This window comes from Mustela nigripes, chromosome 1 (genome assembly GCF_022355385.1).
Source record: "Mustela nigripes isolate SB6536 chromosome 1, MUSNIG.SB6536, whole genome shotgun sequence".
Taxonomy (NCBI): domain Eukaryota; kingdom Metazoa; phylum Chordata; class Mammalia; order Carnivora; family Mustelidae; genus Mustela; species Mustela nigripes.
Window position 1 is genome coordinate 117,790,754 of NC_081557.1, and position 26,477 is coordinate 117,817,230.

General features: G+C 49.1%; 1 protein-coding gene across 3 annotated transcripts in view; it reads right to left on the reverse strand.

Annotated features, from left to right (window-relative positions):
- Positions 1 to 21,945: 21,945 nt before the first annotated feature.
- The window catches only part of BLK (BLK proto-oncogene, Src family tyrosine kinase), a 70,909-nt gene continuing 66,377 nt past the window's right edge, over positions 21,946 to 26,477 (reverse strand). For 2 of the 3 annotated variants that reach the window (XM_059372164.1, XM_059372154.1), the window contains 3 exons: positions 25,340 to 25,490; positions 23,940 to 24,071; positions 21,946 to 23,196 (listed from right to left, as the gene is read on the reverse strand). In XM_059372164.1, coding sequence (XP_059228147.1) covers positions 22,991 to 23,196; positions 23,940 to 24,071; positions 25,340 to 25,490 — 489 coding nt within the window. In that variant the 3' untranslated portion in view covers positions 21,946 to 22,990. Of the gene's footprint in view, positions 23,304 to 23,939; positions 24,072 to 25,339; positions 25,491 to 26,477 lie in introns of all 3 variants that reach the window. The other variant, XM_059372157.1, reaches the window with a different exon arrangement.

Below are 26,477 nucleotides of genomic sequence, written 5' to 3' on the forward strand. Positions count from 1 at the left end.
AGGAGTCGTGGGTTTTCAAAATGCTCTGGCTTTGTCCTTGGTCCCTGGCTCCCTCTGTTTCACTGTTTCATATAGGTATCCTTAGTATTTCTAGAAAGACAAATGCCATCAGTGAGTTCTCTGTCGTCTTCATGCAAAGCAGGCAGGATCTGCTGTCCCCAGTGTACTTACATCTGTGCCCATAGACCTTGTCTTGATCTTGAAGCTAAGGAACTAATGGCACAGGTAGCTGCTGCTTATGGATGGCTTCATCTGGAAATTGTAACACATTTCCCTGGAAAAACCCAGTAATACTTCCAATCCTCCCAAACCCCTGGATCTGTTAAACCCAGTGCCTCAAATGCCATGGTTTTGTAATGAAAAGTAAATGCTATTGCAAACCCATAATTTAAAGGAACAAAATGAAAAATTTGATAAAGAAGTCTGTTTCCTGCTGGGTCCTAAGGAGACATAGATTTAATCAGAAGTGGAGAGGTAGGTGGAGACCAATTAGTGCTCACCTGTGAAGATGGATGATATCGTTCTGTCTTATAAAATTATCCTTAATTCAAACCTCATACATTTTCCTTCCACTAATACAGACCCTTTGCTATCTTTTCCCAACTATGATTGGGATCATTTAAGAAAATGTCCTTCTGTCCCAAAGCAAAACGCAGAAAAAGAACAAGAGAAAATAAGATCAGAAACGGGGGAGGGAGATTTCCTCTGAGATAGCTTGGCAAGGGCTCAGGCGGAGATGCAGGGTTAAGAGAGGACAGAGGACGTAAACATGAGCAACTGTCTGATCTGGAGTGAGCTAAGCTTTGGGTGGAGACTCAAGGAATGTTGCAAAGGGATGAGGGCACAGTGTTCATGCTTTCTTCAAAAGAGAAATAGGATAGGTGCCTGGGTGGCTTAGTCAGTTAAGCGTCTGCCTTTGGCTCAGGTCCTGATCCCAGGGTTCTGGGATCAAGTCCCAGATCAGGCTCTTTCTTCCTCTGCCCGCTGCTCCCCCTGTTTGTGTTCTCTTTCTTTGACAAATCAGTAAATAATTGAGAGAGAGAGAGAGAGAGAGAGAGAAAGAGCCGGTCTCCCAGTTTTTACTGTCAGCCACCAGATGGCAGCATAGACCAGAACAGCTTTGTTGCTTTCTTCCCAACCTGTGGAGGCTAAGGTGCCGCTCAGATCAGGACCTGCCTGATCTCCAGCATTCGTGAAGTTCCTCCACCTCTCAGCGAAGGCCGCTTAATCACCCCCTGAACCCCAAGCTTCAAAGTCCATCTTGATCTTAGTTACCAGAGTTTTAAGGAGCTCCGGTTTTCATGTTTACCCACTGATCTTATTACAGTATCACCAAAGCTTTTAATTTTTATCCTTGACACCAAGTTCTCACTTGTTCCCCAGTTTCCACTACCCTATTTTACCTCCTCACCACTACTTCCTCTTTTTAAAAAAGCTTCCCTAGATTACTGTTGTATCTCCATGTCATCTCTCCTTCCTAGGAGAGGAACTTTCTGACGGTCACTCACTGCCTATGTAGGGAATGGTATCCATCGTGGGACTGTTGACTTCTCTGATAAAAATTGCTTGCCTGGATGCTGCCTTTGCCTGAAATGGTAGGTCTTGTCTCAAGTCCCTCCCATCCCCTATGCAGGATCGTCTCTTCAGCATCTGCTCTTCCCGATCTGCCTCCATGCAGACAAACATCTTGTGCTGGCAAGATCATGAGGCATGACAATTGCACGCTTAGAACCTCACTGCTGCTACATTACCTTTGGGGTGGAGCCCATGTTTCTTAAGATGGTGGATGCTATGATCTTTCCCCATCTTCTCCTCCAGCCATCCCTCTCCCCATTCCTTTGTGCACACCCTTTTCTCTAGTCATACAGAAACTCTTTTCTGTCTCCTGGGTAGGTTCTTTTTGCTTGTGTTTCCAAGTCCCTCAAAAGCATTTCCTTCTTTCTAGAACATTCTTCTCCCCGTATAAGCCTGGCTGGTTCCCTACAGGAAGCCTTCCCTAATTGCCTACCTGGGGTAGGTGTGTCTCCTGCACCTTATGCTTTCTCTATTCCAACTCCTATTGAGTTGTTTTGTGAAATTACACAGCCCTTGCTAAGCCAGTAGCCCATAGCATGCAGCATGAGTTTCTGGTGGATGGGGACTGCTCTCCTGTGTTTCTGCATTCCTGGTGTCGGGACAGCAGAGTCCATCTTTGTGAATGGACATCAGCTGTTTAAGGAATCATGGGGGAGGTCAAGGGTATTTGAATGACATACTTAAACATTTTCCTAAATATATTCCAAGAAATTCTATTTCCATAGAATGATAGATAATGATGGACAGAGGCCTTTGTAGAAAATTAGTTTGGAGAAATGTTATATGGCAAAGTGAAACAGACTTCTTTATTAAAGTATTTTTTACATTTTTTAATATGCTAATATGTATTACTCTCTCAAGAAGTCTCTGATTCTATAGGGCTGTAGAGCACATCATTTGGGAATATCTGATATAATTCCTGTATCAATTCTCATACGAAATATACTAACTGGAAGATAGCAGTATGATTACTTTTGTGGGAATAAATTACCTGCCCATAGTGATATACATTCTGCTTATACGTTTAATTAACCATGTACCTACTACACATACTGTCTTCTTATAATGCCAGTTACTCATAATCTTTAAGATCTATGGAAAACTGATTAATCTTCAAATAAGGCAACAGAATACTAGGAGATCAGGCCATTTCAGCATTTGCTTATAGTTTCGACCAAACTATTCCCTCACTCAGGAACCCTCTTCCTTCTGGTTGCCAGAAAGAATTCATTTACTTAATTTGTGAGTTTTGACTATTTGTTCATATTTTCCCATGGTGTCCTTTTGCTGCACAATTATTTCTCTGGGTCTCCAATGAGTCTTAGTAGTCACTAACTGTCCTCCCTTTGACTCCTGGAAACACACGCTCATCAGAGAGAGGTTCCAAAATGGCAGCTCACACCACCCGGGCTCTTCAGAGCCATGTTCATTTGGCCTCACAGACTCTGAGAATTCCACGACTTGGAAAGGGGACTTCCTGAGGCCACACAATCCATCTCCAGCCTCAGGGAAGACCTCATCAATCCTCAGAATATTTTGTCTGGACTGACAGGACTTAAAAGGTGGCCGAGTCCTATTCTTATCCACTCTCTATCCTGAGCCGAGCGTGGCACCCCCCACCTGCTTCTCCCAGCTGCCTCTCACATCTCTCAGGGGAAAAGAATGGGCTGGGTGGGTGTGGGAGGTTTAAATCAGAGCAGACTAAAGTGTGGAAGACTACCCCATCAATCAAAGAGCATTTAAAACGTAACCCTGGGGATTAGCGAGACCTCTTCCTTGGAGGCCTCTAAGAACACAGACACTGATTGTCTGAAACATGTCTTACTGCAGGAAGGAGCATGAACAAATGGCTTCTGGTGGTCCCTTCCACATGGGTCATCAAGACCAAGGCAGCTGATCTCTGTTCTCTGATGAGGAAGGGGAAGAGAAGTTGGTGGGAGGAGTGGGAGGTAGGAAAGAGGGCATATGGGGTTCCCACTGTGTCATTCATTCATTCATTTATACATTCATTCACTCATTCCCTATTTGCTGAGGACCTGCCATGTGCCCAGCACTGCTTAAGGCCCAGTGAGCGAAGTGGCTGACTCACTCTAGACCTCTGGAAAGCTGTTCCAAATTCTGAAACAGAGATAACAGGTCCAACAAAAATTGTTAGGGCTACTACTTACCAACTTAGGTGCCAACTTTAAATTTTCTTTAGTTTTTTTATTGTGGCAAAATATATATAACATAAAACTTGCCCTTTTAACCATTGTTAAGTGCACAGTTCGGTGACATTGACATTGCTACGTAACCTTCACCACCAGCCATGTCCAGAGCTCTTCACCATCCCAAAGTGAAACTCTGTCCCCATTAAATAATAACTCCCCATCCACCCCCCTCCGCAGCCCTAGAGACCACAGTGTACTTCCTGTCTCTATGAATTGACTACTACAGCTGTAATGATACATTATTTGTCCTTTTGTGATTTGCTTCTTTCACTTAGCATAATGTTAGGATTCATGCATCAAAGGTTCAGCCCTATTCCAGCAGAACTGAGAGGCAGGAAATAGGAGGCAAGAGACCCCAAGGCAGATTCTGAACTCCTCTGAAGTGGGTCTTGCAAGTTCTGGGGAAGAGGTAGTCCAATGAAGGAAACAGGAAGTAGGACATGAAATTACCTTGATGCTCACTGTCTCCCCTCAAGGTGGGTGAGGCCAAATGAGCACAATATAGAACAGGAGCCCATGGGCAGGTGCAAGTCCACCCCTAGAGACCACCGAATTTCAGGTCTCACCTGGCTCCAACATTCTCACACAATGCAGTCTGCAAACCTGCTAGGCTAGCTGTTGTGAGCCTGGGAAACTCAGTCCTGATTATCAGATGGGGATTTTCCAGACCTCTCATTTTCCCATCCTAGAGTCTCTTTGCCTCTTCTTTGTTGCTTACTTTAAGACACATACAGAGGAAAAGAAATGAGAGGAAATGCAAACCGTTTCACGGAGATTCTTACAAACGGTTCTGACCAAGGTGAAGAGATTGAAATCAAGGAGACTGAATTAAGTATCTGAAGTTGTTGATTTCTTAATCCATCACTCGGCAATTATTTCCTGACTCTCCACGCTCTCAAAAGGAGGACTCTGGGTCAAAGAGCCTGGGATCCTGGGTCTGGTACAGGGGAAGTTCTGAGGCAGGGAGCAAGGCCAAGGCAGTATGAAGAAGTCCGGGGAAGTAGGCTAGGTGATGGGGAGAGAGGAGAAGACAAAGTTGGAGAAAGTCCTCGAGCCACTGGGCTCCAGAACAAACATGGTGGAGGGAAACAGGCGTAAAGAGCTTCAGATGTATTCATTTAACAAGTATTTGCTGAGAACTTACAATATGCCAAGCCCTGTTCTAGGCCAGGGAGCAAAACCAGCTGCTCTCATGGAGCTTCCATCCATGTAGTTTGCAAATGTTTAGAAAATGTGTGATGATTTCTAGAAGCCAAGATGGGCTCCCTCTGACCTGATGGGTCAGAATCTTTCCTTTCCCCCCTCTTTCTCTTTCTTCTCTTTCATGTATGAATTAAATGTAAACTAATTAATTGTTGGGTTGTTAAGTAGGTAGAGAAGACATTGATTTCTTCCTTGACATCATTGATTTCATGTGGGAATGGGAGGGAGAGGCCAGGAATCGAGAAGACACTGGCCTTGGGGTAGGATGCTCAGTGGGAAGTAGGGGTTGAACCTCTTTGTCACCACCATGACATTGATCTGGGTCGCCTAGGGCCTGGCTGACACCAGAGCTCAGAAGTCAACAGGATCGTTCAGAGGAAAACTGAAGCAGCCTTACCTTGAAAGACTGCTCCATGTTGGTGGTTTACAATAAACAAGGCAGGGTTACACAGGGGTACAAAAAAACAAAAAGAATGGCTCAAAATTTTTAGAATTACAAGAAGCTGGAAGATGTGCATGGAGTGGAGGCTTAATTCACAGGATGAAGGAGATGGGAAGAGTATCTAGAAGAATGGTAAACAGAGGACAAGAATTCTGATGTCAGAAAGACCCACATTATGGTCCAATCTCAGCTGGTTGATTATTGGTCTAATGAGTCCTCAGTTGTCTCGTCTATGAAACGGGGATAGGAACATTCCCCACTGCAGAAGGGCAGCATTAGGTAATAGGACCAAGCTTCAAGGGTGTAGTAACCACTCAGGAAGTAGCAGGCACCATCATTTTCATGGTCACGGTTATAATTAAGTCATCTCCCCCGGTAGGCCGGGTCGTGTGTGACTGTCATATGACGTCATATAACACCTAGCATGCGCTGCACACAGGGAGCCTGGAAAAGGAAGTCAGGGCGTCTGCCTCGTGTGGATGTTGGAAAGAGGGTTACGAAGCCAAGCACGTGCGGGGTTGAGCATGCAGGATATGGGCCCCGCACGTCAGCTACTAGCACTGAAGGAGGAGCCGGAGGGATGGAGCCTGCCTTCAGCCCCAGGGCTGCACGGGCCCCCATCTGTGGACTTCCCACCTCACCCTTTCTGTGGACCAGGAAAGGGAGGCGGCCCGAAGGTCAGGCTGGGGTGAGTCCCAGCCCAAGCTACTTTGGGGAGACGCTTGGCTACTTGAACTTCTAAATGCAAATAACTAGTAGGAACCTTAAATTTGTGAAGCTTTTTCTTGTCCCTCACCTCATTTTTATGAGATTGGTGGTGCGGACATTGTCACTGTGCTCCACATGGAGACCAGGACATTGAGGCGTAGAGGCTGAGGGCCTGCTTCAAAGTGCACACGACTCAGAATTACAGATGTGACTAGCCTTTATAAAGTAGGAAAGTATGACTGGGCCACTCGGCCACTCCAGCTCTGCAGGGACCTCTCAACTCCAAAGTTTTGTAATTCCATCATTTTCTCTTCACTGAGAGATGTCACAGACCAGGCTGCCTCCGTGGCCCAATGCAGGCACCCTAACATCTTGGGAAAGGATGTTTAGAGAGGGCAGAATCCCTCGCAGGATGATATTGACTGGTACTGACTGCTTCTCTGTGCTGGACACCACACAATCCAGTGCTCACCGTCCTTCCAGGCTAGGTACAGAAGGTGTATTATTCCCTATGTGCAGAGGAGGACCCTGACGGTCACAGTGGTCCCGAAGAACTCAAAGGAGTATATTAGAGGCGCAGTATTTTGGGGAAGGAGTCCTCGGAGAACATCCCTTAGCCCACCTTGGACACACCTGGGGGACACTGGGTCCTTGGCACAGGCTCTTCTATGACGGGATGTTACCATTCTCCGCCCGGCCCTCCTCCCCCAGGGACCGAGGCTTCCAGCAGAGGGCGACGTGCTTCCTGGCTCATCCAGATTTGCTGCGGTTGCTGCCGGTCCATCTCAGTGTTTACACCGCTGTCTCTGAGATGAGAGCCTCAAGCCTCCCGCACAGTCCCTCAGCAGCAGGGAGCGGGGAGAGATGGAAGATGCCTGCCCAGCTGCTGGCCCCAGGCTGACCCCCATGACCCCAGAGTTATCAACAGGGAGAAACTGCCGCGGTGGGCCCAGGACCACCAACGATGAGGCCAAGACAAGGCGGTGATGGAGCAAAGGGGGAAGATAGGGGAGGATCACTCAGGCCCATGGACCCAGGCCTGGCTTCACATGAGCACTTTCTAAATGCCCACTGCCTTAAGGCACGCTACCCCAGACACTGGCTACCATCTACTGAGTGCTTGGCAAACATTTCTCCACTTACCCTCTCAACGGCCCTCAACAGTTGGTTGCCTTTTTTAGCCAGATTCTGCAGCTGAGGGAACAGGCATGCACATGCAGCAGAGCAATGGGGAACGCTTGCGTGGGGTCACGCCTGGGAAGTGACAGTGCTAGGATTTTAATCCCAGTGTGTTGGCCTTTACAGTGCTCACCTCACTCTCCTGCCCTGGACTGAAGCCCACACCAATTCCCACCAAGACTTGATTTGTATCAAAGTCTGGGGTCAGGAATCCTTGTGGGACACAAGGACCTCAGAGCGAGAGGGGAGGTAAAGATGGAGGGTTTTCAGTGTTGGTGAGTAGACTGCCCACCAGGGGTCCCACTCCAGCCCCACTCCCCAGGGAATCTCACCATCAACACACACCATGTTAGCATTATGGTTCTTCCAGCCACAGAGACTTGCCTGTGGTTCCCTAAGACTGTGCTTTTCCTCCTCTGGGTGATGGCAGGAATTGGGGTTGTAATATCTCTTGAGTCTCAACCTTCATCTTAATAAGACTGATCATAGTTGCGATTAAACTCAAGGGACAAGTCATAGAATCCTTGAGCTGGACAGAGGTCTTGCTTTCTCACCCTTGTTTCCACCCGTTTTTTTTTTGGTTGTTGTTGTTGTTGTTGTTGTTTGTTTGTTTGTTTGATTATATTTTAAGATAAGATTTTTCCAAATACTATTAGGTTGAGACCCATGAAATTGTTAATATTCAATTACTTTGAATATTAAATGGCAATTTCAAATAGTCCAACCTAAAATTTGAGAAGGTCACACTGACCCAAAAGAATTTGCTGGGAGGTCCTTGACTGGAGTTCCGAAATCATATTTTCCTCCGAGTCCTTGCTCACCCAATGCCTCTGTGTTCGAGTCACAGTGTTCTCTGGAGCCAATTGTGTTGTGAGTAGCTGGGGGGCAGTCCCACAAAGGGGACAGGAAGTCTAAAACCATGTTGGACAAGTCACCCAACATTCCTGAACCTCAGTTTCTTCATCTGTGCCTTCTCACAGGGTTTCTAAAGCAGGAAACACAATGATACATGGGAAGTTTCTGGCTCCATGCCAGGCACCCAGTCGTTAAGCGTGTGTTGGGTGAATCTGAGTCACCAAGAACAATGTTCAGCTCAGAAGACGCATACCCCAGAATGAACACTTTGGCGTCAATCTCCCCCACTCCCATTCCACTGCCGGAGGCCCCCTGTAGGTGCCTGAAGCCATTGCTGGCTGCTGCCTCTGTCCTCTCTAGCCTCTCTCCAACCATCTCCTTTCCTTGCTTCATCTATTGCAGCAGCCCCCCTGGATGTTGTCTTACCAGAGACCTCATGAACATATCTGACCTGCTGGTGGGGGCTCCTGGGTGAGGAGGCTGATGCCCTCTAAGACACACCTCCAGGATCCACCCTTCCTTCCTTAGCCACCCCCAAAACATCCTCACACCATGACACCCCCACCTCCAACATACCGATTCTTCCATGAAACTCCAGTCCCCAAATCCCACGATGCCCAAGACATACCCGCCACTCTTTGACCTTCTTTCTGCACCCTGGGACAGGGTCCCCCAGCACTTTCAGCCTCCCTGGGAAATGATCCTGGAAGAATGGCACACAGTCACCAAAGGCCTCTGGGAGAATGAAGGAGGTGGTGATATTTCCCCAATCAGTTCCTTTAAGTCTTGATCATCATCCTCAAGAGCTAGGGGATGCTGGATGAGGGCTTTCTCCAGGCCAGTCCTGTGCTCAGCATTCCCAGTAACCTCAGGAGGTGGGGCTGCTACAAATTGCCCAAGAGAAAACTGAGGCACAGAGAATCTAGGTAACTTGCCAGCAATTGCTTGGGGCTTAGGCCCAGGCAGAAGAGATTAGGGGAACTCCATGCCTTTCCTGCTCTGATGGCATAAGGGTCCCTTCTGTGCTGAGGCCTCTAACAACTTTCTGCATGCCCAAATGGCATCTCAACTTGGGAGAGAGCTGTGGTTTCACAAGTAGGGATGGGCCTAGAACAGGTGACCAGTTTCTGAAAATCCAGCTATCTTCTCCAAAGACCAGAAATTGCTGCTCCCTAAACTCATGAAGGGATTCTGTCCAGAATTTTCTTTTTTTTTTTTTTTTTAAAGATTTTATTTATTTATTTGACAGAGAGAAATCACAGGTAGATGGAGAGGCAGGCAGAGAGAGAGAGAGAGGGGGAAGCAGGCTCCCTGCCGAGCAGAGAGCCCGATGCGGGACTCGATCCCAGGACCCTGAGATCATGACCTGAGCCGAAGGCAGCGGCTTAACCCACTGAGCCACCCAGGCGCCCCTCTGTCCAGAATTTTCTAAAACTTTCCCAAAGCTCCCCAGATCCTAGACTCCCACACACTTCCCTGAGATCCCACACAACGGGGTCCTTCTCCCATCCCATTGTACTAACCCTTTCCAGTGAAGGGAAGGTGAGCCTGACTCACAGAAGCACTGTGGTGGAAAGGTGAAGAGTTTGAAAGTAAGATTGTCCTGATATGTTCAGGGATATAAAGTTACTTGAGGTGGGCAGGCTGATGGAGTTGCCAGGGAATTGCTTTCAGAGTAGAAGATCTGTGGTGAATGTGTTTGGTAGGTTTCCAGAGGTTCTTGGAAGCCTTATGCAAGTTGTTTCCTCAACTCAGAAGTATTTCCTCCGCAGTCTCACTACTCTGGTTTGGCCAATCCTATTTTCTCATAGACGGTACCAAGAAAACTTCACCTTGGTCAGTCATGATTATAAATAGAGTTGGGAGAAACCTCAAAGATCATTTAATCTTTCCTCTTGACACCTATTTACTTGACACCCAAGAGCGTGATGTACATTAATGCCTCCTTTACCACCCCTGAGGTACTTTTATTATACCCATTTTACAGATGGGAAAACTGAAGCTGGCAAATGGCATGGCTGAGGTTCTGGGAGGCCTGCCAAGTGTCTGATCTTGTGAAGTGCTCTTTTTACTCCGCTCCTTCAAAATGCCAGAAGACAAATTCTTAATTAGCTGGGCTAAGTTTAATGACATTTGTGTGTGCTACCCCCAGTGGAGAGGGTCCCTTACCAACTTCGAAAGATAAGAAGGCAGGATGAGTCCCTGCTGGGATGAGGGGCACCTGGCGGTGACCAAGATCTAGAATAGATAAGGTCCACTCAACCTCCTGCTTTCTGGGCAGAAGTCCATACAGTGGCCTGGGTCGAAATTCTGGTTCTGTCCTATGTTCGGTGGTGGCTTTGGTCGCTTATTATGTCTGAGAGTTTCCCCATCTGTGATGTGGACACCCTAGTACCTATCTGTTAGTGTGATGTCTATATTAAGAAGAAAAAAAGCACGCTCACTCCCTAACACAGGGCTGGTACCTAGTAGACATACAATCCACGTTAACTGCTGTAATAGGAAGAGACGGCTGTCTGAGGACTATCACAGGGATGCCCCAGTGGTAGAGAGAGGAGATGCTGCTGGTAGGGAGTTAATCCCCTACCCCCACAGCATTAGCTGCTGACCCAAGCTAAGAGGTGGGGGATTCCCACCATCTAGCAGCGCCAGTCTACTTCGGGTGAGGCGCAGTCTTGGACCTCCCACCCGCCCTGCTTTGGGCCAGGGACGATAAGCCGATAAGCCACGTGATGGCACATTAAAGGCGTGGTGCAGGGCTCAGAGCCGGATGATAACCTGGTGGAGGGTGCTATCTGGAGAGGAAATAGGCTGGAACTGGGTGTGTGTGTGGGGGGTAGGTAAGGGAGGCCCAACCCCAGGAGGCTGCTTACAGCCCCAGGGCTGGACCCAGCCCCAGGGGTCATGTCATCCATTCTCTGCCACCAGGCACAATTGCACTGACCAATCCATCACTGACCTCTGCCTGTCTTTTTTGTTTCTCCCAATGCATTAATGCATTCTCATACTAAAAGTCTGGAGCAATTCGGAAGAACAGTGCCCTCCCTTATCCGCTTTTGTCCCATTAGTCGCGCCCCACCCCCCGGAGGTCACTCAGGGCTCTCCTGGGTGGGTATCACTTGGATCCCTTTGGGGCATATTTATAGACACATAAATGTGCATGTGTGATAAATATAAAATTGTGTGTATGTAGAGTCATGCCATATGTGAAGTTTTCCTCCACCTTTCTCCTCTCCTTGACATGTCTTGGTCATGTTTCTGTATCAGTAACTAGAGAAGTGCCCCATTCATTTTAATGCCAAAAATGAGTGTGTCCTCTTTGACTTATACCTTCCCCACTGCTGTGCCTTTAAGTTGTTCTCAGTGTTTGCTGTTTGGTTTGGCAAACATGTTGCTGTGAAGGGTATGGTACATGCATCTTTGGGGGCACGTTTTAGGGTAGGATAAACTTCTAGAAGGACAACTGCTTTATCACTGAGTATATACATCTCCAATTTGGGGTGGTGCTGTCGAAAACGCCCTCCCAAAAGACTTTATCCAATTACACTTCCAACAACACTTGATGAGGAGGGGAACCATTCTCCCACATCATCCCCAATATGATTGAATATTAGCAGTATTGCCATTTTGCCATTTGGATGTCAAAAAAATATTGCATTGCTGTTTAATTTGCATTTTTCCATTTATTGCTGTGGTTGGGCACATTTTCCTATGTTTATTAGGTGTTTGAAGTTCTCTTTCTATTAGGTGTTTGAAGTTCTCTTTCCTGTGTCTTATCATTTGTCTATTTGTTTTAGGTTGTTGAGACCAGGAAGAGCTCCTTGTGTTTTCTTTGCAGAAATGCTTTTGATATAAGCATCACAAATATTTTCTCCTGTCTAATGCTTATTTTTAACTTGTTCCTATGTCCTTCATGAGGGTCTCCTCTGCATCCTATGTTTCTGGATGTTTAACCCACATTTCTCTGGGGGAAATCTGGTAAAAATATTAATGGTTACCCTATGTTGACTGTCCATCATGTAGAGGGCTAGAGAGGCACCGTCTCATCCACTTTGGGCAGGGGCCCTGACTGGTGGATGCACCTGATGGGTGAGGAATCAGTCACTCAGCTGAGCAGAATTTGAGCCTCTGGATCCTTGACCACTGTGCTCTTTTCTTCCCAGTCTCAGCCTCCTTGGCTAACATGGCTCAAACCATCCTTGCCTGACTCTCATGGAGCATGTTTTGGCTTGTATGTTATTATCTAGGGGCATGTGGGCAAAGAGCAAAATTTCAACTTGCTCCCAATCATTCATATGTTTGACAAATATCCACTGTGCCCTTCCCATGTTCCCTATGCGTTTTCCTGTGCCAGGAACTGGGGACGTGGTGGGAAATGACACAGCTCAGCCTAACAGAGGGGACTGTCTAGCCAAACCATTTTGTTTTTCTTTGTCATTTGCTCCCTCACTTAATAAGTATCTCCTGGGGTTCAGGTGTGGTGAAGTGAATAAGTGAATCTCCTGGGGTTCAGGTGTGGTGCATGTGGGTGGACTGGGCCTACTGTTGAAAGCTAGAACTATGCAGGAGTGAGATGATGTCACCAGATGTCACATGGGAGCCTTGGAAGTAAGAAATAAACAGCACAATCAAAGAATGATGCCAGGGGTGCCTGGGAGGCTCAGGTGGTTAAACAGCCGACTCTTGATTTCAGCTCAGGTCATGATCTCAGGGTCCTGGGATGGAGCCCCATGTTGAGTTCTGCGCTCAGTGGGGAATCTGCTTGAGGATTCTCTCTCTCCCTCTCCTTCTAACCCCCATCCTCCACTCACTTTATCTCAAAAAAAAAAAAAAAAAAAGAATGATGCCAACGATGACTCTAGGGTTCAGACTTCTTCCTGGGTCCCCTGGTTTGGTTGGTTATATACGCCTGCACACATGTGTAAACACTCTCATGCACACACCTCACCTCCTGTCCAGTCTCCTGAATGGAAACAGGTGCCCTGTTTGCTCTCTGGAAAATAGAGGGCACAGCCCAGCCCCTATCTGTACAAGACCAAGTCCTGGTGGTTCATGGGAAAAGGCCATTCAGTCCAGAGTAATGAGCAGGAAGCTAATTTTAACCAAGAGATGCAGTGATCTTGGCACAGAAGGAAAGGTTCCAGCGGCGATGTCCCCAGATGGTACCCTTGTCCTTCCAGAAGACATCAGGTGAGATTAGGGAACCCCCTTACCCTCTTGCCTTCCCATCTTCCCAGGCAACTCTGTCAGCTCATGACAGCGATCCCTCTTCACCTCATCAGTCCTCAGTAATCTGCCTTCAGACCCCTTGGGACTGGCTCCCATCAGGCCCTGTCAGTCTCTGCTAGCCACAGAGATGTGGTAGCCTTGGGGCTCAACTGCTGATTGGAGATGGAGGCAGATGGGGTGGGGGTGGGGAGGCAGGGCTCCCACACTGGCTCCCAGGTGACCCAGGGAGGACGATGTCTGGCCTGAGCTCTAACAGGGGGATGGGAGCATGCATGTGCTGCTATCCTACTGTGGGCACAACCCTGTACCCACAGGTTCATGTACATTACCTCAGTTCATCCTGGCTTCCCTTTGAGGTATGTTTGTGTCCACTTTATTGATGATGAAACTGAGTTTCAGAGAGTTTAAATAATTTGTCAGGGAATTCCATAGCCAGTACGAGGCAGAGCCAAGAGTTAAAGTGAACACACTGCCCAATTCTTCCAAAACCTCTCCGTCCACATGATTGGTGACTGGCATGAGAGAGAGGCCAAAGGGGTGTGGGCAAAGCCCCCACCAGTGGATTCTGGGGCCAGCTCCAGCTCTGCCTCCAGCTTGCTGTGCAGTGGGCAGCCTCAAAGCCTCAGCTCGCGCCCTCTCCTAGGGAATTCTAGCTGGGAGAGGCTCTGCTCAGAGGCTTGAGTCTTACTTAGTTGGGTGTTCTTGGGCTCAAGTCTTAGTTGCTTGTTCTTGGCAGATGACCTCACCCCCGAGAGCCTGAGAGCCTTGGTTTTCTTATTTATAAAAGGCGACTAGTATCAGAACCTGCTTCTGATGGTTGTCTTGTGGGCTAAATGAGTTCATGCGTATAAAGCTTAAGGAGAGCTTAAGCCTGACATGTAACGTTGGTAAATGGCATTGCTACCAGCATCCTCAATCATGAGCACGAGTGGTATGAGACTTAAGCTCCCATGGATGAGGGCAGACTTAAAGGTTCTTTGGGTGTAGCTTCTCATCTTCCCCATTGCTGTATCCCTTCAGGGTCAAGAAAGGACCTGAAAGGTCGCTAGTTCTCTGCAGGTGCCAGTGAGACATTTTCCATGTGCAGCCACTGTTCTGCCCACAAATTTTGACTTTCTCCCATTATCTTCTGGACATTCTCTGGTGGCTATTTTTAGGTCTCTGGCTGATGTCAGGCGGAGTTGTTACTCTATGAATCACCAGCACAGTTCCTGACCTCATGCCTGGGGGCTGTGGCCACCTCACCTCTCTAGGGGCCACGTTGCTGTCTCAAGGATGAGAATCCATTAAGCCTGGTGGCCTCATCGGTGCCAGATGTTTCTTTCCCCTGCTTCTTTTCCGCCAGGCATTCACAAAACTTCCCTGTCATCCTCTTGGAACGTTTTGCTTAACCTTATTAAAATGATTGCCCCTCAAGGGCCACTCAGCAGGCCCTGCGCAGGCTGTGTCTGCCCTGTTCCTCACTTCTCAAGTGCACGTTTAATCTCAGTGCACTTGCTGGGTCCCTCAAGTGCTGGCATGGAGCCAGGAGCCTGGGATTTGCGTTCCAGCCCCTCCACTCTCTCTGATGTGATGGCGGGGAATGTGCCAGCATCACTGCCTTCCTCTTGGCCTGAAGGAAGAGGAACCGGGGAAAACATGCCAGGCAACACAAAGCGAGTACACCCTTTTGTAAATGGCAAGTGTGTTTAAGGCTCTATGATCTGTTCCAAGAAATAAAGAGCTCTTCTGGCATGGCTACGGAATGGAGATTTCTAGGGAATCAACTAACCTGATTTGGAGAGTGCTCAGATATGAGGATTTCTATTTTCAGAAAAACCCGGCGTCAACGAACATCTGCCCACCAGGAATCCGAGTGTGTTGGGTGGACAGGGAAATAACCCTTGTAGGGCAGCTGAACATGTGAAATAGATAGGAAGAGGGACCTTGGTGCCTGAAGTGGGTGAGTGGGGCCTTCTCAACTCCTACTTCCATCCTACTGGGAGCTTCCTACTCCCAAGACCCACCATAGATCCCCAAGGCTCCCAGGAACCCAGCTTGGAACATCTTGACCAGAGTCTTTCTGGAAGAATGGTTAAGTAGTGAGTCCTCATGCCACCACTTACCGGCTGTGTATCCTTGGACCAGTTACTTACCTCTCTGTGCCCCAGTCCCCTCATGTATAAAATGAGGATCATAGGATCTACTTTTCCAGGTTGTGATGGTACTTCAGACTCAATAAATGTTGACTGATCAGGAAAGTTTTGTTCAGCTCTCTAAGATTCTAAACATGGTATCAAGGTTGGCTGTCCATTCCAGAAAACTTGAAGAGCCCAGTTTGGCTACAGGATTCACCACAAGCCCGTTGGAGGTCCAGGTGTCTCTTGTCTTCCCTGATCTGCCTGGTGGCCGATACCTTCTGCTCTCTCTCCTACGGCCAAGTGTCCCAAGCTGGACATAGTTCATTCCAGTGAGGATGGAGATGCTGCGTGTCCTGCAAACCCTTGTGAACACCTTCACATGTGTCCACCATGGTGAAGGCCCACCTGGGGATGGCTGGTGAGAGCCTTGGGCAAGTTCAGGTCACCCTGAGGTGGTGCTGGGGTGGACTCCCCTGGAAGGAAGCTGAGAGGTTTTTTCCTCAAAATAGAGTGCTATTCCCTACCTCAGGACCTCCACTCACCTGGGACCTCTCAGCCAAGCCTACAAAGGCCCCTGAGCCACTGTGTCCTGTGGGAGACAGCAGAGACACCATCCCGGAGCCGTTTGTCAAGCACACACAGGGAATAACGCACCCCTAGAAACCCAGAGTCACCTGAGGGCCTGTCAGAAGGACCTGAGGTTCTGTGGGGCCCAGAGTTGAACGATATTGGGTGATTGCTGTTAAATGACAGCGTCCACCTCACACCCAGTAAGAGGGCTGGGTCAAAACAAGCAGAAGACATCAGTGGGGAGGAGTTGGAAGCCTTGTGCAGGCTGCTGGGAACGCAGAACGGAGCAGCTGCTGTGATAACATTACAGCAGTTCTGTAAAAAATTAAAAATAGGGCGCCTGGGTGGCTCAGTCCATTAAGCATCTGACTCTAGGTTTTGGCTCAGGTTATGATGTCAGGGTCCTTGGCGGAGCTCCACCCTTGGCAGAGAGTCTGCTTAAGACCCTCTTTCTCCCTCTGCCCCACCCCTTACTCATGCACATGGGCTCTCTCTCTCCAAAAAAGAAAGAAAGAAAGAAAGAAAGAAAGAAAGAAAGGAAGAAAGAAAAATAGAACTACTCTATGGTCCTGACTTAGATCTGTTTTTTTTTCTTTTTAATATTTTATTCATTTACTTGAGAAAGAGTAAGAGAGAGAGAGCACACAAGATGGGGGAGGGTCAGCGGGAGAAGCAGACTCCACACTGAGCGAGGAGCCCGATGTGGGACTCAATCCCAAGACTCCGGTATCATGATCTGAGCCGAAGGCCGACACTGACTGAGCCACCCAGGCACCCCCAGGCTTGAATCTTGAAGAGATATTTGTACCCCATGTTCGTAACAGCATTATTCACAACAGCCAAGAGGTAGAAACAACCCAAGTACCCCTCAACAGATGAATGGATAAACAAAATGCAAGACAGACAACACACAGTGGAATCTCATTCAGTCTCAAAGGAGGGAATTCTGACACAGGCCACGGTACAGATGAACCTGAAGGCCACCACGCCGAATGAAATAAGTGGACACCAAAGGACACATGCTATAGGATTCAAATTTCCATTTACATGAGAATTTAGAACAGCCAAATCCCCAGAGACAGGAAGTAGAGTAGAATGCGAGCTTGGGGGTGGTGGAGGGGACTGGGCAAGGGGAGGGGGGAGCTGGCATTCAGTGGAGACAGAGTTTCAGTTTGGGAAGACGAAGTTCTGGAGGTGGAGGGTGCTGGTGGCTGCATGGCAATGTGAGGGAACGGGACACGGCGGACCAGCACACTTGGAAAGTGCCTGCGCTGGTAGGGACATTTTATGTGAGGGGTGTTTGACCACAGCCAAAACCAAAACCGAGGACGACAGGAGGCTTGAGGAACCTCAAAGACTGCTTTTTAAAGTACCTGAAGGAATATGTGGTGGACCCTTCTATAAAATAAATCATTTCATTTTAAAGACAGATTTGTCTTTTGTGTAAATCTAGACCGTCCTACAGGAAGCCGGTGCTCTGCTGGGGCTCCTGGCTGGCTCAGTCGGTAGAGCAAGAAACTCTCGAACTAGGCTTGGAGTTCAAGTTGAGTGGAGAGATTACTTAAAAGCAAAACCTTAAAAAAAAAAAAAAAAAAAAGGAGCTGGTCCACTGGTGTACCAGCTTCTCTGTGGATCTTACTTATTTGTAGATGAGAATTTTACCCACACCAAATAAGCTTGTTTCTGAAACAAGCATCCAAAGTTATGAGAAAAGACATTTCTGTGGCTGACGTCCCCTCTGTGGTACTTGTTCCGGCAGCCCAATCTACCATTCCATTTTTAAACTACTCTTTAAATCCTTAAAACAACCTTGCAAGGGAGTCATTGTTCTCACCTGTTCACAGACAAGGAAGTGGAGGCTCCGAGAACTTGAGTTATTTATCCAAGGTTGCACAGCCGGAAAGTGCTGCTAAACCTAGGTCCTTGACTTCAAATCCCATGTGTTCTTTTTGAAGTTCTTCCTCGAAGGTGGGAGGGGTGTGAGAGACGATAAAGAAAAATCACGGCAATGAGTGGAGAACAGAATACTGGTGGTATTAGAAGCCCAAGTCTGGAGACAGATCACAGAGGACAGAGAAACCCAGGTAAGGTGTTGGAGGTTGTGACTCAGTGTCTTTAAAGGCCTTTCTCTGGGGGCTATCCTAAGAATAATAATAGGAGCTAACATTTCTGGAGCGTCTGGGTGGCTCAGTGGGTAAAAGCCTCTGCCTTCTGCTCAGGTCATGATCTCAGGGTCCTGGGATCGAGCCCCACATCTGGCTCTCTGCTCCGCAGGAGGGCCTGCTTTCCTTCCTCTCTCTGCCTGCCTCTCTGCCTACTTGTGATCTCTGTCTGTCAAATAAATAAATAAAAAATCTTAAAAAAAAAAAAAGAGCTAACATTTCTGAGCATTTGCAGAAGACAGGCACAATGATAAATGCCTCGTATGTACTATTTCGTCTAAACCTCGAAACAAGCCTATATTTTAGGTGTTTTTAAAAAAGATTATTCATCCATCCATCCATCCATCCACTCATTTATTTAGAGTGTGACTGGATGCCGGGAGAAGGAAAGGGAAGGAGAATCTCAAGCAGATTCTGTGTTAAACTTGTGAAGCCCAATGCCAGGCTGCTCAATGCCATGACACCAAGGTCATGACCTGAGCCAAAATCAAGAGTTGGAAGCTCAACCCACGGAGCCACCTAGGTGCCCCTCTTTTGGGTATTTTTATTTTATGTCCATTTTATAGATGAAGAAACTGAGGCTCAGAGAAATCAAGCCAAGGGTCCAAGGTCACACATCCTGGGAAAGGAAGTGCTTGTATTTGAACCCAGGTCTATGTAACCCCAAAGATCTTGCCGTTCTTCATTTTCAAATGCTGCAGCAATTCCATTGCTGCACATGTGTCCTGCCTCCGCGGAGGAAGAGGGAAAGGAAGGCAGGGTTTCCATCACAGGCAGGGAGACGTCTGGGTCCAAGGCCGGGTGTGCTCCTCGCCAGAGCTCTGGGAGACGGGCAGCGATCAAATATCTCAGGCCCGAGTTCTCCCTGCGATTTCCTCCCACTCGCAGATCCTGGCGGGAGAATAGGACCTCCACAGCCCTGAGTGAGCAGCCCTCCCACTCGGAAGACAAATTCCCAGAGCAAGAAATGTCGCCTCTGCCCATTCAGGCTCTCTCGGTGTCTCTGTTTCTCTCCGTCTTGTCTCTCTCTGTATCTATCTCTGTCATGCTGCATCTCTCTCCACATCCTCTCACACTTCACTTTCTGGCTGGGAATTGAAAAGCTTCTGGGTCTTTATAAATTGAACGATTGTCCTAACAAAACCTCCTGGGGCACTCAGGCTCAGTTCTGGGCACCGCTGAGGCAAGGGCGCCCCCTGGTGGTGAAAAGTCTCTCTGGTCCCTCAAGGTTGGGCTCCAGCCTCACCTCCAGAAAACCTCTGTGAGCCTGACAAGGTGGGTCTGAGAAAACATTGGGCTCACGGGTTTCTTTTCTAGTTTCTGCAGGTTAGGACTTGCATTGAGAACTAGGAAAAGCAACAGACATGAACTGGTCTTGCAATTCCACGGCCTGAGCATCAGACTAGGAACCCCTGCTGTCTTGCAGCTTGCCCTCCTGGGAAGGGTCCTTCCCAACCCCATGCAGCCTAGCCCCATGTTTCCCAATCCTGGCTGAACTCTAGTATCAGCTGCAGACATCTAAAATGTGCCAATGGTCAGGCCCCTCCTGGAATCCTGGCACTGGTATTTTTAGATGTTCCTTCCCCTGTGTTATGGTCTAACCTTCACCGCACCATCATCTGAACTGCAGCCAGGGTTGAGAGCTCTAGGAAAGATGAGGTTTCCAGATCCCACCTTAGACCTGCTGGATCAGAATCCCAGAGAGCGACTAGAAGCCTGTCTTTTATTTATTATGTTCTCCTGAAGCTTTATTTATTTGAGAGAGAGAGAGAGAGAGAGCACCTTGGGAAGGGTGCAGAGGGAGAGAATCTCAGACACCCTGCTGAGCACTGAGCCTAGTGCTGGGCTCGATCCCACAACCCACGAGATCATGACCTGAGCTGAGACCAAGAGTCACTGAACTCACTGAGCTACTCAGGCACCCCAAGAAACCTGTTTTTCAAAACAAGGAGCTGAAGTGATTTTTAGAAGCAGTGCAGTTACAAAGCACCGAGAGAACCCACTTCATCTTTATGGGGAAGGTGGTGGGGTCCAGCGAGGTGACGAGCCAGCCCCAGGCCTTGCAGCTCTGGACAGCTGGATCCCAAGTTGCTGGAAACTACTTCAGAGGGGCCATGAGAGACAGGGAGGTGGTGCCCAGGCTGTAGGTCCAGGCTGCTAAGCAGGAAGGTGGGATTCATTTTCTATCTGACTGATAGGATTCCTTCCAGTCCTCCCTCCAGAGTCACTCTTAGGTCCTCTCAGACCCTGCTCATCTGTAAGCCTTACGGGCTCAGATCTGTGTCTGGTGCCCTCCCCAACCCTCTACAGGTTACCCTGAATTCCAGCTTAGTTCCCTCCAGCCATGTTCCCTCATCTTGGGGTCTAGCCCTGATAGCCCCAATTCCCAAATATTCTGAGGAGATGGGGCGTGGGCTCTAGGCCTCCTCCAGAGTGGGGGAGGCTGAGCTGTGAATTTTTTTTCTGAAAGACTCCGCAGTACTCTTGCCCAAAGTGCCCATGGCTCCTGGGGGAACTCAGAGGCGATTCTCTGCCCCTCCCTCTCCCCACTGCCCTGAGGACAAGGTTTCTTGTCCCTAGAGCCCTCTACCTCCCAAATCCTGGATGGCCTAGAGGAGATCTGTCCAAGCCCCAATCTGACCATGTTGCCTGCTTCACACACACTCACTAGGCTCCATGTAAGCCTGCCTCACCTCCGCGTACCAGCTTCGCCTGCTCCTGGGAGTGTTGTGTTCACCAACGTAGTAGTTTGTGGAGAGGGGCTGGGGGCAAAGAATGGGTTCAAATCTGGGGTCCAGCACTGGCCAGCTAAGAGCCTCTGAATAAGCTTCGTGGTGTGGAGCCTCTGTCGTTTATTTCTTGTATGGAAAGGAGTATAGGCTTGATAACAATGGTGATGCCTCCCCAGAGCTGTTTGAGAATCCATAGACAGTATGGGAACACATACTAGAAATCCCAAGGACCTTACAGGAATGCATACTGGAAATCCCAAGGATGCAAACATACAGATGTTTGTTCTTCTTTGCCCAGTCACCTCTGTTCCCCTACAGGGGCAGCTCCTGCGGTGAGGTTGTCCCAGCCCAGCAGCTCCCACCAAGACTCTGCTGCCATAGTCCAGCAGCTGTGCTCGCCTCCACAACCCCCTCCCACCACTAATAAGCAGTGTGACCTGGGAATACCACTCAATCTCTTTGTGCCTGCCTTTCTTCCTCTGTACACAACATCGTAATATTCCTTGGGTTACCAGGATCAGAGGGGTCAAAACATGGCAAGTTGATGGCCAGGGGTTTAAAGGGGGGGAGGGATGAATAGAAGCATAAGGGATTTTTAGGGCATTGAAACTATTTTATATGATAGTGTAATGCTGGAGGCAAGTCATTATACATTGTCCAACACGCATACAATATAACACAAAGAGCGAATCCTAATGTAAACTAGGGGCTTTAGCTAGTAATGATGTGTTAATTTGGCCTGTCCTTGTAACAAATGAACCACACTATGGCAAGATGTTAATGATAGAGGAAATAGAGGGGCGGGGGTGAGGGGTAAATGGACATTCTTTATTCTTTCCACTTATTTTTCATAAACCTAAATTCTCAAAAAAATCTATCATAATAAATCTATTTAATAATAATCTATAATAATAAATCTATTATAAATAAAAACAACAACAACAACAACAAAAACCATGACAAATAGCGAGCCTCCTGAACAGTGTGAAGCCTTGAATGTTTCCTGGTGTTACCACCCCATCACCGTGCGCACCTCGTTGCTGCACCTGGTCGCAGGACTCAGAGCCCAGGGCGCTCGCTCCCCGTGCACGCACCCCCAACAAGTGCAGCTCGCACTCTCCCACTGCCAGGCCTCAGCAACGGGTCCTGGGCTCAGGCCAGAAGCCCAGGGATTTCTGAGGTGAGGGCGCCACCTGCCGGCCCCGCTCAAGCCTCCCCTAAAAGGCCATGACCCCTGGGTCTGCGGTGTTGTCCTTGAGGCCCGGCTCGGTTTCCACAAATCCGCGAGTCCCTTGCCGCGTCACTCATGCAAACCACCTGTGTCACGTAGCGAGGTCCAGGCTTGTCCCCAGTAACGACACGGCGAAGGTCAGATCTTGTGACTTTATTACGGAAAAGCCCCCAAAGCGCTGGACGCTTCTCTGAACGGACATCTCAGAGGACCCAGTCCTGCTTCTGGGATAGCAGAGAGCGAGCAGGACAGGGGCGCGGACGGCGCAGGTGGGAGCAGCCGGACTCCCCAGTCACCTGTAGCCGACTTCTTGCTTTTGGCGCCAGCTCAGGGTTGTCACACGAAGTCAAACGTTTAACGGTGTGCCAGGCGTTTGCCGGGCACTATTCTGAACATCTTACTGGGGTTAACGAATGTAATCCTCTCGAGGAACATACGAGGTAGGTACTATCATGGTTCTTCCCTCATTGTACAAGTAAGACAGCGGAGGAACAGAGAGGCTGAGTGGCTCACCAAGGTCACACAGCCAGAGGAAGGGCGGGGGGGCTGCCATTGAATGTCCAGAGTCTGTGCTGTGTGATCCACCCGTCAGGCCGCCTCTACTTCTACTTTCCTCATCTGAGAAATGGGCATACCAATTCATCCCTGCCCTTCTTGGCTGGCTGTGGCTAGAATATAAGCTGCGAAGTGAACATGCCTGGTCAGTTCTACAGGATGAGAACTGAGCCAACCCCGGGCCTCGCGCGCCCCGGACGCGTGTCCCTGCGTCAGGGCCTAGGGCTGCAGCTCGTACTGCTGCTCGGTGGCTGTGTGGAAGTCCTCGAGCACTGACTGCAGGAACTCAAATGTGGGCCGCTCCTCTGGCCGGCTCCTCCAGCACTCAGCAATGACACCGCGGTACAGCTCTGGCGGGCACGAGTCGGGCCGCGGCATGCGGTAGCCGCGCTCCAGGCTGCGGATGACCTCGGGGTTGCTCATTCCTGCAGGCGGACGGGACGCAGAGCGTGGCTGAGGGGCGGCGGGAGCCCGTGAGGCCCAGACCACCGCATCCTCCCTCGCAGGTCACTGGGCTGCCCAGCTGGTGCCCCTGAGAAACAACCCTTTATTTACATGTCATTCCTCCGAGAACAGCTGGAGGGGAGGCTTGGGTTGTCTCCTTAGTGCGGGCAGTTCCTCCGTGTGTGGGACCCTGTCTTGCTTACCTCCATGGGCACACAGCCCAAGCCCGTCACTTGCTGGCCAGGTGCTCCGTGAAGATGCACCAGCCCGCGGAGGGAGACCGCTGGCTGTAGGCTGCTGAGTTGGCCAAGCCCTTTAGCGGCCCAGTGGGGCGGGGGGAGGGCTGGGAAGTTGTACAGTCAGAACACGGCTTCCAGAACTACACCCAAGGTGCAAGGCCAGAGGAGAGACAAGCTGTCCTCAAGTGAGAACCAATTTGGAGTGAACTTGAGTTCAGACACTGACCTTCACTTAATTCCTGGTTTGGGGGTTTACTGACCTCTCCTGAATGAAGGGGCACAGCCCTGTTGCCAAAGCAATGTTGAGGAAGGGGCACAGAGCCTCTGTCTCCAGAGTGACATGCATGAGTCTCTGTTCCAACTGCGGGACCCCATTCTGACATAGATGTGGGCAGCTCCAGGCACCAAGGATGGGATATCTGTCATTGCAGTCATCTTTGGAAGGTAGGGAGCCCATCTAATCACTGTGGGACCAAGCCGCCTACCTGGATAGGGTACGCGCCCATAAGTGACGATTTCCATCAGGAGGATTCCAAACGACCACACATCTGCTTTGATGGTGAACACCCCAAAATGGATGGCCTCTGGGGCAGTCCACTTGATGGGGAACTTGGCGCCTATGAGAAAAGCCACAGGCAGCTTTGTGAGGCCATGACGGACTGTCCCTATGCACCTTCCCTCCCCCTTTTTAGCAGGCCTTGGACCACCATCTCTGGTTGTGCTTCCAGAGAACCACTAAGACCCACTAGAACACATGAGTAGGCATGTTGAAGACTCTAGGGGTGCACAGCCCTAGAGTGCTTCCAGAGATGCTTCCAGAGAACCACTAAGACCCACTAGAACACATGAGTAGGCATGTTGAAGACTCTAGGGGTGCACAGCCCAAGAGACAGCCTCTGTCACCCTGTTTGGGTCTTGGTTCCGTGGGCTTCACAAGGCAACCCATATGTGTTTCCACCTGGGACAGAAGAGTCATTTCCACCTCACGTGTTTAATAACAGAAATCCATCGTTTGGGCAATTCACCTTAACTGTTCCCTGCCTTTTAATCCCTACCTGCAAAATGGAACTGATGACAAGGGACTTGTGTGCCACCTAGGGTCACGGTGAGGAGGGCATTCCAATCCCGCTGTCCTGTGAAGCCCCCTGGGGAGCTGCAGCCTGGTCAGCATTTAGAGTAGACAGCATACAGCTCAGCATGGGATTACCTCCTTCCTTGTCCTGCTTTCTCGGTTTCCCCAGCCAGCCTGAAGCTTCCTCAGGGAACAAGCCCTATTGATCCTTCTCCTGTGCCAACTGATTAATATGCTCAGCTTGCTTGCTAGCTTACTTGATACATGTATTTGACCATTTTAAATCTTTTCATGAAGATTTTTTTCTTTTTTTTTTGTCTCATGAAGAAAAGCCGAGTGTTCTGTGGAAACCCTAATTCAGGTATAAGCATTTACTGCCTATTCATGCTTCAAAAAAATGTTTTCCATAGTGTGTTCTGAGAAACCCTATATCTGTGGGAGGCTTACAGAAGCCAAGTGAAAAAGGTACCTTGGGCTCAAATTAGTTTTGGAGAGACAGGTGAAGCAAATATATGCTGTTTCTTTGCTGCAGGACTTGTCAGTGCCTTTCATATGTTGGTGTGCACCAGGAATCTCCAAAGAGGGTCTGAACAGCCTATGCAGCATCTCCAAACCTACTTCATCACAAAACCATTCCTCATCAGACACTAGTGAAGCCCCTTTACAGAAACACTGATCTACCTGGGAGTGAGGCCAGAATTGGGAAAAAACACAAAGCTCTTCTCTGAAGTGTCAAGGAGAAGCACAAGGGGGTTTAAGGAGTTGGGGAAGGTAAGGCCCAAGGTCTCCCTTGTAGATGGGGGCTCCGCCCACCTTCTTGAGCAGTGTATTCACTGTCAATGATGCGGGCCAAGCCGAAGTCCGCGATCTTGCAGCACAGGGTCTCAGACACCAGGATGTTGGCTGCTCTCAGGTCGCGGTGGATCGAATTCATTTGCTCGATGTATGCCATTCCTTCGGCAATCTGAGGGAACAAGCCACACAGTGAAGAACAGCGCAGGGACCTCCAGGCTCTGCCCTGCAGAGCCGCTATCAGGAGAGGAAGGACCTGCCCACCTATCTGGAGGGCTGTTCCTCACCCCCTCATAGCCTGGAAGGGGCAGGAACACTTGGAGGTCTGTGTTTGTGTTTGTTGGCAGATGCATAGGGGATGAGGAGTGCTGCTGGAGAAGGAGAAGGAGCAGATTCCTGAGTGGAGAAAACTGGCTTCCACCACTCTTCAGCTGAATAAGCCATAGACCGCAGCCCTCGAAAAGCCCAGAAAAGCAGAGACATGGATATCAGAGCCAGAGCTGCCTGAACCACTCACCCACTTCTCTGTCCTTCCAAGTGTTTGCAGGGAAGGAAGACAGCAGAATGAAAGCAGGAGAAGAAGGTCTTTTAAGGGGTCGGGGAAGAAAAGGTCAGGGAAGGAGGGAAGTCAGCAGCACTGTTCAAGAGCAGGGAGCCTTGGATTGGAGCTGCTTAAGCTCTCTAAGGGGTCTCTGTCCTGACCTGGAACATGAGGAAAGGGGTCTCCAGGGTGTGGAGTTGAGGTGGGCATTACACAAGACATGTGGCCAGGTGGCTAACTAGGCCCTCAGAGGGCATGCGCAGAATTCCAGTGGACCAGAGGCCGTTTCTGTCCCCCATCACCACCATTGGGCCAGGAATAGCTGCTCATGTGGCACTTGTGTCTTGTAGTCGAGGAAACTCATTGAGGCTTTATTCTTCTCACTCCTGCTTGATGGATGAAGGAACCGAGGCAGAGCATAAAATGCCAATGTACCCCCAGACCAGCGATGGCAAGAAGGCAGCACTGGACTTCATCCTACTTCTCCGTAAGCATCCATCTGCCCTGGTTTATTCAAGAATCCATTCACTTAGTCATTCATTTATTCCTTTGCTAAATCATACATTTATTGGTATGTTACTGTGGGGGATAGAAAGCTGAATACCAAATATCTTGGAT